The 14,993-nt window shown below is 41.2% G+C and overlaps 1 protein-coding gene across 1 annotated transcript in view; it reads left to right on the top strand.

Annotated features, from left to right (window-relative positions):
* PHF21B (PHD finger protein 21B) overlaps positions 1 to 14,993 on the top strand; it is a 160,433-nt gene that overhangs the window by 32,882 nt on the left and 112,558 nt on the right. Inside the window, exons 3-5 of the mRNA XM_085569100.1 lie at positions 5,868 to 5,921; positions 6,398 to 6,459; positions 6,647 to 6,712. Of these exons, the coding sequence (XP_085425226.1) occupies positions 5,868 to 5,921; positions 6,398 to 6,459; positions 6,647 to 6,712 (182 nt within the window). The remainder of the gene's footprint in view (positions 1 to 5,867; positions 5,922 to 6,397; positions 6,460 to 6,646; positions 6,713 to 14,993) is intronic.

Below are 14,993 nucleotides of genomic sequence, written 5' to 3'. Positions count from 1 at the left end.
CTTTATGCCTAACCATGAGACATTTTTTCTATTATTGTGACTTTCACCCAGGTTTATCTATCCATCTGCCCATGTTTTCCCAGGTGCCACAGGGAGATGAAACAGTTCAGAAAGCATTGTGTAGAAACAGTTGGCTCATTACCTCCTGCTTGAAAAGAAGGTGAAGGGATTGAGATTCCACATGCTGGAAGGGTTGAAGCACTACAAGTCCAAGTGAGTGATTCACTTGGAGGATGTGCAATTCTTTTCTGAACCTTTTACACTTGACACAATGTTGTGCAGTATTACCTATACTCCCTCTGTTCTTACAGTTCTGCCCTAAATTAAAGAAAGAAAGAGAGGACAGTGATTTTGTCTACTATTTGTTTTCATGTGTGCAACTTAGTACATCTCAAATTGACTTGATTCTCCAGGGAAAAAAAAAATGTTAACACCCTTTCCAATTTGAGAAGAGAAACATCCAGAATTTACTGATCAAATTTAACAATATTCCTTGAGCAGCAAGGTCATCAGAGGGATTTTCCAAAGTGTTCAACATTATTATATCTCTTTTGAATTTTACTCCTCACTTCAAAATTAGTGATGTTAGCCCAGCATGAGAGCTTTAGGAAATCAAACTGCATAGATCTAGATCTCACAGGTGGTGATTGCCCTGTGCTGACATCATGAATGTGAATCAGGGCTGGGTTAAACTCTTAGAACTTGCTTCAGCCCAGGCACAGCTCCTGCTTGGAGTAAGGTGCTGGTGTTCTTTCTGCACTCACTGTGCAGAAACAGTAGGAGCCTTTTCCAGAAAGAACCGTTTTCTTGAGCAGCTTTTCTCAAATATCCAAGACTTTGTGGAGTTTCGCTCCCTTCCCATACTGGCTGCTCTATCATATGGGGACCATACTAGAATTTGGGTTTTCAATAGGACTACACATTGTATGTCATTTACTTGGATTTAAAAGTATGTTTAGAGAGATTCAAAATGTTCTTTTAAAAGAGTTGACTCAGAAGAAAACTCTTTTTTTAAAAACTCTTCCCAGGGAAAATGAACACAAAAATCCCGTGTAGTGCATCATGCTCATTCACTTTACCAGACACTGCAGAGTAGGTGATATATGAGCAGCAGCACACAAAAAATAAGTTTGATATTTAGAATAAAAAGTTAATGTAATGAAAGACAGTATTTCCAAAAATAATTTAGTGCCTTGCTCTCCTCTGTAAATTTGCAAGTCTGTTCTGAATCAGTTATATCTCATAAGGGAGGAACATTGTCAGCCCTTGTGGGGACTTGAAATGTGAGATTCAACTCCCAGATGTTGGGTTCCTGGCTGTCTGCAATTAGATGCATGGGAAGAAAAAAGTTTTGGGTGTCTTGAGTCTTTGGTCCTGAGTCTCTGGATGCAGGAAATATTGTTACAAGTGCTATTTATTGATCTTCTCTTGATACTGTACCGTGCCTTTTTAGATAACCTCAGCAGACAGATCAATCTGTCAATACATTTCTGCAATAACTTTTAGCAGATAAAGGTTCTGATTTAGAAATGCTTGTGCACATAAGTAACTTTATTATCAAGGACTGTGAAAGTGATACACATGCCTTAAACTTTTCACAAGTGCTTGTAAAATTGGCCTCTTTGTTCTCATCCAAACAATGTCATACAGAAACTAAAATACTTCTGGCAATAAAAAAAGCTATGTTTATATTTTGCTGTAGAGCACACATCTTTTCTCCAGCACTGCAGAGTAGTTTTGTTTCTAAAAGTCCCTTTAGAGGCTCTGAATGGTGTCTGTCCACCACCCTAGGAGGAGAAAGAAGGGATGCAGTTTCTTCTGAAGGACCTCTGGAGTCCCACAAGTTCTAAGAGCAAGAATAATCTTTTCAGGACATTATGAAAAATGTGTTTAATCACATGACATATGACATTTCATTCAAAATTATCTTTTTATGTTTAGCACTGACCATAAATTTCTGTGTTTAAGCAAACCCACCTGCAACACTGCCAGCCATCCTACTCACACCCCAATTCACTTTGCATTTCCCAGCTAAACTGTAGCTGTTCCTTTTGCAGAGGAATGATGGAAGTCCCCTGAGCTCTTGCAAGCAAGATGATTTTTGCCATCGTAATCCTCAAGTAAATTGCATAAAGCTGTTAACATTTTCCTAGGTGATTGCATAATGTTATCGCATAAATGTATTTGTCAGATTAATGTATTTTGCACAACTTCACTAGAAAACAGTATTTGCAGCATCAAAAACTGAAAAGCAATGCGTTTCATTGTGGGTTATAATTTATAATTTATAACTGATAATTTATATTTATATTAAAATTTGTGGCACACCATAGTAGCATTGAAGATGCATAAAGTGATTTTTGAATGGTAGGCAGGTTAAAAAAGTTTCTAAACTTTTCCTGTTGACATCACAGTGCTGTGGGGGGGATGACATGATAATCCTCACCCCTCGCAGTTAATGTCACATTAAGTCACTTCATGAACCCATACACGTCTTTGCAGGAAGTCAGGTAACAGGAATCACTAGTTGTGTTGTGGTCAGCAAGTGACTATTTTATAATGGTAAGAAAAAGACTCTTTGCTCTACCAATGGAATATGCATTAATATAAATCAACCGGCATAATGTCAATTAATTAACCACTAACACATAAAGAAATCATACTTTACTAGTTTAATCAGCTTTAGTTGATGGCCAAACTCACGGAAGCTTTGCTCTCCGATAACCAGAGGTTACAAAGGTAACCTTCACAATTTACAAAATGACTTGGCAAAGCCCTGCTTTTGTTGTGTATAACACTACAAAATACCTTTGTTCAGAACACATGAGAAGTAATATTGCTTCGATATTGAAAGATTTTCATACTTATCAGTATCCAAGTAAGGTTAATAGAAAATTTATGTTTAGACTTTACTCCTAATTTTGGTAGGCTAAGAATATTTCACCATGAATCTTCAAGTGATTTTAGTGTAAGAAGTTGTGCTATGCTTGAACAGAATATGTTTGAGAAGTTTAATGGGAATTGGGTACATTGTTTTGGACTCACAACACATTATGTCTCAAACCAGTTTTAATATAGTTGATGTAAGTTGGTTTTGGTATATATTGGTGTCTTTAAATAGTTTTGAGATGAACGTGTTAAAATTGACATCCAAGCACAACAGTAGCACAGTGGTGTTTTAAATACTGACTAAGGATTTAGGCTGAGTTTCAGCTTTGTGTTTCAGCGCAGGTTGAATAAAATAGCAGTGTTCAATCAGTGCAGGAGTGGAGTATGTATACACCCAAATTCTAGTCCCTAGCATTCCATTGGCTAAAAGGTGCCCTAAATTATGACTGTTATTAGTAAAATTATTGTGAGCATTGTTTTTGGCTTCCAATCCTACTCCAGCCATGCATCAAGACAGCAGCAAATCTAACTGCACAGCTCCCATTACTGCATGGAAAACACTGCAGCTGCATGGTAAAACACTGACTTAATATACATTCATGCTGCTGGTTTGAATCTATTTTTAAAAAGTTGGCAGCTGATTTGATGCTGCATCAGGTGAGGTCTGTCTGTAGGACCTGGAGCCTTGTCACATGGTCATGGAAGAGAGGTGATGTCAAGGTGATGTGTTTCTGTCCACACCTGGACACATCTGGAGCACATCTGTGGTGCAGGGTGACCTGGTGGCACTCAGATCCCTTACCAATACACGCAACCATGACTTGACTTGGCTGAACTGGAGCATCTGCTTGAGTCAACCAGTTTGGAGTATCACTGCTGTTATTTATGAATTAAATAGTCAGAGGATCTGCATCACCATCCCTCAGTTGCAGGTTTATTTGAGCAGGTCCCACGTCCAAATGTCCCACACTCCCATCCCTTCCCCAATGAGGTACTACAATCCTGTTTGTGCTCTGCCTTAGCTGCAGATGTGAACCTATGTCATCTGCCAGACGACTTTACAACCCCTAGTTAGATTTTGCTTTCTGACGTGTCCCAGGTTTGACACCACACTTTGGGGTGCGAGGACACCAGCAGTGAGGTACAGCAGCTTGTCCTGGTGAGGAGTAGGTGTATGGGGTGGGTGGGGAACCTTGTAAAACAGATGCACTGCCCTGTGACCCTCCCAGACCCTGTGACTCTCTTGTCTCTATCTCTGGCCCTGTCTTCTATCCCTCTCCCTCTCAGCTATCCCTATCATTATCCCTGTACTAGCCAGTGCCTGTCCTTATTTCTGTACCTGTCCTTATTCCCATCCCAATCGCTGTATTTGTCCCTGTCTGTATCCTGTATCCTCATCTCTATCCCTCTCTGAATTCCCTGTCCCTATTCTTGTCTCTATCTCTGGCCCTGTCTTCTATCCTTCTCCCTCTCAGCTATCCCTATCATTATCCCTGTAGCAGCCCTTGCCTGTCCCTATCCCAGTCCTTATTTCTATACCTGTCCCTGTCCCCATCCCAATCCCTGTATTTGTCCGTGCCCCTAACCCTATCCGTAACCCGTATCCTTATTTTTATCCCTATCCCTATCCCTCTCTGAATTCCCTGTCCTTAGTCTTTTCTCTATCCCTATCTCTGGCTCTGTCTCCTATCCCTCTTCCTCTCAACTATCCCTATCACTATCTTTGTACTAGCCCTTACCTGTCCTTATTTCTGTACCTGTCCCTATCCCCTCCCAATCCCTATATTTGTCCCTGTCTGTATCCCATATCCTTATCTCTATCCTCATCTCTATCCCTGTCCGTATCCTGTATCCTCATCTCTATCCCTCTCTGAATTCCCTGTCCCTATTCTTGTCTCTATCTCTATCTCTGGCCCTGTCTTCTATCCCTCTCCCTCTCAGCTATCCCTGTCATTATCCCTGTAGCAGCCCTTGCCTGTCCCTATCCCAGTCTTTATTTCTGTACCTGTCCCTATCCCCGTATCTGTCCCTGTCCGTATCCCGTATCCTTATCTCCATCCCCGTCCCCTCTGCATCCCGTCCCTGTTCCTGTCTCTATCCCTATCTCTGGCCCTGTCACCTATCCCTACCCTTGTCTCTGCCCCTGTCTCCTCTCTCCCGCCCTCAGCCCCGGCCCTGCCCCTCCCTCTCCACTTTTGTTGTGGCGGCGGCGGCGGCCGGAACCGCTCCGCGCACGCGCGGGGCCGCGAGACCGCCCCCCCCCCCCCTCCATTCCCTCCTCCGCCCCCCGCTCCATCCGGGCACCCGCGCGCGCGCGCCGGGGCCGTTCCACAACTTGGCGCTCCCCCCGGCCGCGCGGTGCCAGGAAATATAGTCCCTGTCCGGCCGCCATCCCGGCCCCGCCGCGGTGCCGGGAAATAAATAAACATAGTCCCTGTCCGGCCGCCATCCCGGCCCCGCCGCGGTGCCGGGAAATAAATAAACATAGTCCCTGTCCGGCCGCCATCCGGCCCCGGCGGGGGGCGGTGACGCGGGGCGGGGCGGAGGCCGAGCGGGCCGGGTGTGTGTGTGTGTGTGTGTGAGGGGGGGCAGCGCGGGCGGGGAGGGCCGCCCCCCACTCCCGGCGGAAAGTGAGTGACGAGTCCGTGTGCCCCGCAAAGAGGCGAAGAACTTGCCGTGCACCGCGCCGAGAACTTGTGTCTGCCCGCTGTCCTGCCCGTCTTGTTCTTGGTGCCGCCACTCCTTTTTAATTTTTTTCTGTTTCGCTTTGTTTTTCCCTTTTTTAAAAATTTTTTTTTGGTCTTTTTGACTTACTTTAAAAAAATTATTTTCTCCCATTTTTCCGCTGAGGGAGGGGCGGCTGGCTGTCGGGTCTGTTTCAAAAAGCAAGAAAGGAAAAAAAAAACCCAAAAAAAAAAAAAAAAAAAAAAAAGGCCAAACGAACCCAAGGCAGCAAACAAACTTGAGTGGGATGTGAGAGCGCCCGGCAGGGCTGTCGGGAGGCGTTGCGAGTGGAAATGCAGTGTCACCAGGTAAAGGGACGGGGCCGCGGCCGCCCGGGGAGGGGCGGCGGGACCCCGGCTCCCCCGCAGTGCCCAGCGCTCCCCCAGCCGCTCTGCCGGCTTGTTCGCATGACTTTGTGTGTGTGCGTGGTGCAGATGCGGAGTCAGCGCTGCAGTCGGTGCTGGCGTGAGTGTGAGTGAGTGTGTGTGTGTGTGTGTGTGTGTGTGTTGGAGAGATTAGGACGAGACTTGAATATTTATGAGCTTTGCTTGAAACTGACTCGCAGTGTTTACTTGCCTCTTTGTTCCTTACCCCCCTCCCTCCCCCGTCCACACACATACATACATTTAAAAAAATCCATTAAACTTGAAACAGTTTCTAATTCCTCCTTTTTTGTGGGGAGACTTTTTTTTTTTTAATAGAAACTAGTTGCACAGATGAAGCAAGATCCACAGGTAAATGCAGATCCTTTTTTTGTTTTGTTTTGTTTTTTTCTCTTCTTCAGTATTTTATCCCTGCCGTAATAAGCGCAGTTGTGCTGGGACAGCAGGACGAGAAACTTTATCAGTAAGAGATCTCATTTTGTAGTCTGCACTGAGCTTTCTTGCTAAGGAGGGTGTTTTGTGTGTGCATGCTTCCGTACGGCTTCGGTGGAATGGTTTTGCCTTTGAACAATTTCTAGCTCGCAAGTTTATTCATCACGGGGTTAGTTTGCATTTTACCTTTAATATGCGTCTTGTTGCCGTTTTTGCAGAACGGGGATCTTAAGAAACAAATCCATGAAAGGCAATCGAGAATAGCAGCTCTTAACGAGAAACAAGTAAGGAACAGATCGATTCAGTTGTGTTTGTATTTCTTCTTGTTTTTATGATGCACTATCTAAACATCAAAAAAGTGTCTGCGTTAGCTGAAAAATACTGGCGGCTGGGGATATAACATCCATTTTCTTTTGCATAGAGTCAGAAAATGCATGTTTTGATAATGAGGTCGGATTCTCTGATGTCTTGCTGGGGGAAAGAATTATTTCAGTACTAGTAGTAAAGAGATAAGCAGTAGTTAAAACGCAAGAAAAAAAAAAAGAGGCGTCCATTTTGAGTTGGTCGACATGTTTTAGGAATATGGAAAATTCTCCTGTCTTGGGCTACTTTGTGCACTTCTGTGTAATGTGCAGAGCAAGAGTTGAAAAGGAGGAGGCTGGAGCCCCGTTTGGAGCTATTTCTGGCTTTTAATTACAAAACTGATTTTTATTGATCACTTCATTTCTTTTCTCCCTTTTTTTTTTTTTTTCCTTTTCCCTCCCCACTTGCCTTTCTCTTCCCTTGGTCTGATCTGACGTGTTGGCTTTTGATTCGAGTTCACTTAGGCACTTTCACTTTTTTCTACCCCTTCCAAAAAAAAAAAAAAAAACAATAATGCGAAGAAAACCAGATTAACCTGTTTAAGGGAGAGGGGGAGGAAAAAAAGAAAAAAAATAAACCAGACCAAAACGGAGGAGAGAGAAACAAAACAAACCAGGAACCTTCCTCCCTGCCTCCTCCCCTTCCCCAAGTTTCTCGGGGCTGTTTTTGTGCTGGGTGACCCCTGTGCCCGAGGGGGCCCGCAGGGAAAGTTTCTGGGGCGCCGAGCATCGCGGACAGCGCCGCTCGGCTCGCCCCTCTGCCGGCACTTCCAGCGCGGGCAGGGCAGCTGGCCAAGGCGGCGGGAGAGCTGGCGGACCCTCTCCGTGCCGGTGCTGAACTTCGCGGCTCGCCCCGCGGGATGCTGAGCTCCGCTCGCCCTTCAGCACCGGCGCTGGGGACAGCGCCCGCAGCCGGCCCGGCCCTCCCCGCGCCCTCCGGCCGCGCCGGCCGCTCCCCCGCTTTCCCTCTTTTTTGTTTGCTTTATTTATTTATTTATTTATTGAGTTGGGGTTTTTTTTGTCGTTGTTGCCGATTGTTTTTTCCCCTTTTGCTGTGTGTTTTGTTCTGCTGGAGTTGCGGTTAAAAGTTGCAGAAGTGGCTGCGTGCCTGCGGGCGGTGGTTGCACGCCACCCTTTCCCCCTTTTTTCCTTTTTATTGTAATGAGAATTGGTCAGCGCTCTCAGTTTGGTAGTGGAAGCTTCCATTTTGTGAGGAAGGGGTGTTGGTTCCTCCTAACATGGAGAAAAGTCTGCGGAGTTTGCCGGTGGGGGATGGGGCCCCATTCATGCTGAACATTACCATTTTGATTGCTTTGATGCCATTTTTGGAGGGGGGAGGGGAGAGAATACCCTACTCAGCAGAGCACAAAGATGTTTAATCACTGTATAGAATCAAATCAGATAGTTTCTTTTTTAAAGCGAATCTGACACTACATGATATGTAAGGGCTGTTAGTCCTTGTTTTGCAGTGTAAAACAGCAAATTGTTGACTGTAATACTACTATATTGGGTAGAACCCTGTTTTGTTTTTTTTCTTATAGCAAGGTAAAAGCCTTTCCTGCAACAATACAGGAAATCTTTATGTGCTTTTTCCCTAATATCAAAATAGTTTTACTGTTCTAAGTGGGCATTTGCAATATAGATTTGATCATTTCCCCCTGTATTGTAGCAACTATTTCAAGGCTGTTTAAATTTTTATGATCGTAGTAAATGAGAAGCTATTTATTATATGTCATGTTGGAATTTAGATAAGGCAGAGAGACACATTTGAAAATTCAGTTTGAACATTCTGGTTCAGCTTGGGGAAAATGGTTTTTGCTAAGCTTGCACAGCATATTTATGTATAATCCAAACTAACTAGTAAAAAATTCTTGTATATTTATGACTTACCATTCTCATAATCTTGTAAATAAATCTATAGACCACGAAGTAATTAAACATAAAATACCTAAATTCTGTAAACAGCAAATTTGGCCTAGCAGAAAACATCCTATTTTTAGGCAAAACTCTAGTTTTCTTTGACTATTTTCAACATCCTGTGCAACAAGAGCTCATAATTAAGAGCCTGGCTGGTGGTGTGGTGTCCTTGTGCTCCAGGCTGCCACCTCCAGAGGTCTACACTGAAATCTTTCTCAGGTCACAAGTGACATGAGTTTGGAGGTCTTAGCTTGTGATCAAGTCACAGACCCATCGAGTAACTTTGCAGACTTGCTATAATTAGTAGCTGCTCTTTAGGTACTGGCTTGTACATGAACTCTACGTCCTCGAGGGCAAGGAGAAGGAGCACTGAGAGCACAGATGGGCTAATCCTGGAGCTGCTTGGTGCTGTCATACCCTCACTTTCATGGAGACACCAGTGTAAATTTAAATAGGCCATTCAAGTAGGGGGGTTATTTTTACATATGTATTTACGTTCCTTCCTCCTTTATTCCTCCCCCCCCCCCCCCCCCCAAGATTTGTTTAGGCACAACTAATTCATAATTCAATAATGTTTACCTTTGGTTTTGTGTACACCGAATGCAAAAGACCCTAAAATTGCATTTCAATTTAACTGCATATGTTAATGATGAAACAGTAAAACAAACAAACAAAAAAAACCCCATCTACACCTGTTAGGAACATAGCAGGAGTGAATGTTATCCCTCAGTGCCCCTGTTCATCACTTCTCATTGTAGATGGCTACAGTGGTATTTGTGGCAATGTGTGCTTTTATTTAAAGTTACAAATGACGACAAGAAAGAACTGAATGACAAACTTAACTTTTGAGGGAAGTTTATGAAGTAGGCTTTTATGTACAGCTGGATTTAAAATTGCATCCTAATTAAGGATCTCTGGTTAGTCATTGATATTTTTTTTAAGTTGGTGGGTTAGAGAAATATAGAATTTAGCATAGTTTTAATATTTTTCAGTGTCATCAAAAAAGTACTCTAGGTCCATAATTTTAATTCTGGAAGACAATACTTCAATAAGTTCTTAATTTGGCATCCAACTCAGAAAGACAGTTGAGGCTTCTGTCACAAGTACATCTCTCAGGCGCTGTAGTTTTGATCAATTGTCATCACATTTGAGAATGGGTTACCTCTTCTTTAATAAGATATGATGTGTGAAGACTCCATTACTTAGTCCAGTGGTTTTACACCTTCAATCTACAGCACATGCAGAGCAGCAGTAACATTTTTATCTAAATTGTCGAGCAACAAGCATTTATATGTAAATAAAAGAGCCATCATAAGAGCCAGCATTGGCTTTAATAGCATGCCAGAGGTGCTCTGCTGCTTGTGTTTCTTTATGTCCTTAAAGAGTTGTTAAGGGTCTTCTTAATTCTAGAAAGTTGTCTTTTATTAATTAATAGATCAGGATAAAAAAAAAAATCTTTAGCCTCCATTGGAAGTTCACTTTTCCTTGTTCCCCCTTACTGACATAAGTGTTAGGTGGCAAGCCAGGTCTTTAACAATGAACATGTGTGGGCCACTATATTTTTGACCATGATGAACTCTGAATTCAGACAGCCTGTCCTGTAGCACAGTAGTAGAAATATGCCTTCCTGAAAGACATTGTGCCATTCACTTGTATGCTGCCTCATTTCTTTACCATAATTTGCTATCTATGCAATAGATTTGCTATCTCTAGGAAATCGGTTTCAGGCAGACTTGCTCAGCCTGTGTTATTGCTGGTTTGAATTTTTTTTTGGGTAGTATACCTGAAATGAAATCACTGACTATATTTTTCCTGTGATGATCACCAGCAAAACCTGTTTGTGGAAAGTGTTAGACTTGTTAAAATTGAAGTACAGTTCTTGTGCAAGTTGTTGGAGATGGTTTAGCTCAAGATGTCTCATTGTGCTGATATTGTCTCTGTTTTGGGGAAGAGGGGGAAGTGGATTTTGGGTTTCTTGAAGTTCCTGCTGGGCTGCACCTGCAAATGGCAGCATTGTTTACATGAGTTAAAGAGTGAATTATTGATACTGCCAGAGCTCAGTATTTAATATGGCTGGATTATTTCAAAATTATTATGATAAAATAAGGGTTATAAGCTTCCGTGAAAACTCAGGTACGATCTGAAAGGCATTTGCAGATTGAGTTGAACCTGATGTCAAACTCTGACCCCAGGTATGCACAGCCCTCCCTATTGCTGTGGCAAGAATTACATCCATGTCTGGGTCTGGATGTCAGGGTGATGGGCTCCCAGGTAGAGTATTAAACTTTTCTATCACTGCACTAAGTCTAGAAACACAAAGACAACAGGTATTAAATACGAGCTTGACTTTGCCATTCTTCTGTATGATGAGGTCATGCTGACTTTGCTGGGAATCCTGAACAAATGTAGAATTAAATGAACTTATTGGATCAGAGTAAAGATTCTGGATTGTAATTTAGAGAGCTCCAGTTCCCAGAAAGTTCCAGTTCTCTTTTTTTTTTCTTTTTTTTGCAAAATCAGGTGGCAATGTATTGCCATCTAAAGAAAGAAGGAAAAAACTAGGGAAGGATTTACCTCCTGCTTCTTGGAGGAGAACCTTAGGACTATAGTTTGCATGATGACAATCCTAGCATCCTGTTTGTGCTTTCAGTAACAGCATACTGAGATTACCATGTCATATTGAGAAAAAGGGCAATAAAGGACATTTTCATGGAAGAATGGAAATATGGCTCTCAGCCTGCCATTAGGTTGCCCTTAAAAAGATTCATGGAATTCACACATCTGTAACAAAAATTTCTGCTAGAGGGGTTAGAACCCCATTTTGTTTGGTAGCTGCTGTTTCATTCCAGCATTTTTCTTTGACTGTACACTTTTCTCTACTTGTGCAGTGTATCACTTGGCAGGGCTAACTGTTGAAAAGAGAATGTTACATTCATTCTAACCATTTTAAAGAGTTCACTTTGATATTTTACCCACTTAAAACACCTGCTGTCAGAACAGTACAATTGATTTCAATTAACTTTGAATTTCTTCAATAAGATGACTCTTATAATAACTCCAGTAATCCCATGATGCCTCATTAGAGGAGCTGGCTATGATGATTATCCCTGTGATTTAGCAATTTTTTCCCTACAATGCCTTTGTCTATTTAGAAAAAAGAAATTATGCCAACAATATCTTATTTCATTTCTGAGTTCACACTAACGACACTTGCTACCTGTTACACACTAAAATATCTAATTTATACTTGCAGCAAACAGGTATTTGTTCAGATGTACACAATACTTTAGTAGGGAGACTTTTTAAAGGTACTTTTAGATCTGTGTAGGAACTCTGCCTCTTGGAGTTAGAATTTGTTTTAATTTTTGAGCAGACACTTGGGTAGCTGTTAAGTTGTGCTTCTTCTACAGGAGTCTTTGCCAGGAGCTCTGGTTTGATGGAACCAAATCTCCACTGGTCCATGCCATGTGTGTGGCTCATCCAGAACAGTATTTACTGGCAGATGTTTGATCCAGTTCATCTTGTTTCATTTGGTGTGCAGACTCCTTGTATCTGTGGAAGAAAAGAGGAATGTCTTCTTTCCATAGCATGATGTTAGAAAAAAGTTTTGAATGGTGGTTTTAAATAACATTTCCAATGGGATATTGCACCAGTCTAAGCACTTCTGCTATGTTCAGGTAGAGAAAATCCCTTTGCATCTTGTTGCAGATTTGATTTTCAAGTTGAAAGCATGAAGGCATATAAAGATGTTCATACAAAGTTAATTTTAACTTTTCCTTCTATGCCTTTCTCTTTGTGATCAAGGATATTATATGCAGTATTTTTGTACTTGATTATAAAATGATGCCTCCCACTCCCCTTCTCCCCCAAAACAAAATCTGAAGCACCAACAACATTTTTAAGCAATAGAGATCAAGGATAGAAATTTGCAAATCAATAAGACAAGGCCATGTTAAATGGTGTATGTGTGGCCATAATGTCAAGGAGGGCAACTGGTACATGCAGAGGAGTTGGAGGTAAGGGAAGTAGGAACATAGTCTGAAAGTTTAAGATAAGAATAAAAAAGAACAAAAAAGTACCAGAATTGGACTAATTGTAATGCAAATTTGTCATTCTGCCATTAAAGTAGACAATTATTTCAGTGAAATAGACTCATATTTGATCTGTCCAATCCTCATGACACACTTCTCCTATATGTTTGTATACACATATATTTTATATAATTATTTTTTAAATTGAGGTGGTACTATTTTTTTATTTGGAATTGTTCTTGAGTTAAAATATACTCCATGAAAAATGTTTTCTCTCCCACCCCTCTTTTTTTTGAATCAGCTGCTTATTGTTATGCAGTAGCAATTTCCACAGTGTCATATGAAATTGCTGATGTGGCTTAGTTCTCGCTCCAACCTGCAACTGCCAATAGTAAGCATCTATTGAAATCTAATATGTACCACAGGGCTTTTTGCACATGTACAGGCAGACCCTTCTGGTTAATAGACAGAGGACTAGGAAATAGGAGCATATCTTCCTTTTTTTTAACCCATGGAGAACTTAAATATATGTCCAAGTTTCAACTATAAAACAATCCTTTAACTGAATTAAAGTAAACCAGAGTATTGACCACAAGTGCAGCTGCAGTAAAATCAAAACAATAAGTACTTGAGAACTCTGTAGATATGATGGGTGGCGTTAATTTAGGCTTTTGAGAGGCAATCTTATTTTCAGAGTTGCAATTCTGTTTTAAGAGGCTGGGTATTGAGGCTCTGGCCAGAACAGTGTGTTCACCTGAAGGTTGGTTTGATTGCTTGTTTAATTGAGAGAAGCATATAATTGGCCTTGAAACAGAAGTTAAGTCTATATTGCATATGAGTTATTTTTGTTTCCACATTAATTTAGCTTGATCCTGTTGGTACTTTGTGATGTAGCTTATGTATTATCTGGGGAGAAGGAGTGGAATTGCCTTTTTGTGCAACACAGCTATTGATGACAAATCTTATGAGGTTACAGAATGTGAAATTGTATATTACATTTCAGATAATTGAGTCAAGTGAGAATCATTGATACTTTTGACATGCAGCAGAGATTAACCTACATTTTCTAGTATGATCTGTTTTTCAAAAGTGCTTCAAATCAGCTAAGATTGCCTAAAGATTTATTGGTGAGTCAAAGCTTTTCTAAGGATGACGAAGAGAGAAGCTTCCATTCTCAGAAATGTACAGACTTGAATGTCTCTGTATAAATTTGCTTCTGTGTGTGTGTGTGTGTGGTTGGGTGCGAGCATAAGGTCTTTGATATCATTCAGGCAGAAAGCCAATATGCGCATGTAAATGAGCCTGAAAATGTAATTAAAAATATATACATACTGGGGACTGCAGTACAGAATTTAGTACGAGATGCAGGTTATAAAGTGACAAGTAACATTTCCTATATAATCACTGATACTAACTCTCATCTGTGATTTATGCATCTTGTCTGTTATTAACTGCCAAACAGATAAATGCTGAAATTATTTCTTTAGTATCATTGCACCACGACTGAAAGCAAAGTACATCTTGCCCATTTTCTTCTCTGCAAACAAAACAAAAGCCTAAGTACACCTACCATCCAAGTGTTACTATGAGGACTAAAAGTATTTTACATAAGGTCAGATAAAGACCTATTTGATAGCATCTTTTCTGGCAATAATACATTACAAAACAGACTGACTTGTGAATATATTAGATCAAGGAAATTCTGCAAATCATTAACACACATCTAGGAATTTGTATATAGATGGAAAAAGAGAAAGATTGCCAGGGGAAAGACATAAACAATTTTGTCCTTTATTTCAGTGTAGGTAACAAAGGCTTGCGTATAAAAGCCTATATGAGAGGCACCTCAGATACTCCAAACTTTAGGCAAGAAGCCAGTTTTCTTTGTTTGAAAGTATTTTCTGAAAGTTAGGTCAGAGTGCTGGGTGCAGAAGGTAATGTTTCTGCGCTCCTGCTTAGGAAGAAACTACTTGGAAAAGCATTTATTTTGCATTTAAAAATGCAGGGGGAGTCCAGATGCATTTCTATCAACCGCTCTGCAGCCCATAAATATGTACAACCTAAAGCAGTGCCTTATTTACATTATTTTATTAACATTCTTTGCTGAGTGGGCTTGAATGGAGCACAATCTCTCATATAGAGGATCTAATTATAAACACAAGGGACAGAACCAAATAAGCAGTCTTTAAAGGGAAAAGAGTCTGGCAGCTTTGTTTAAAGTGTCCTTTAATGAACTTCTTTAGCAGCTTGTATCT

This window comes from Lonchura striata, chromosome 1A (genome assembly GCF_050655825.1).
Source record: "Lonchura striata isolate lonStrDom1 chromosome 1A, ASM5065582v1, whole genome shotgun sequence".
NCBI lineage: Eukaryota > Metazoa > Chordata > Aves > Passeriformes > Estrildidae > Lonchura > Lonchura striata.
Note: the sequence above shows the minus strand (reverse complement) of the source record. Positions and strands in the feature narration are given on the sequence as shown.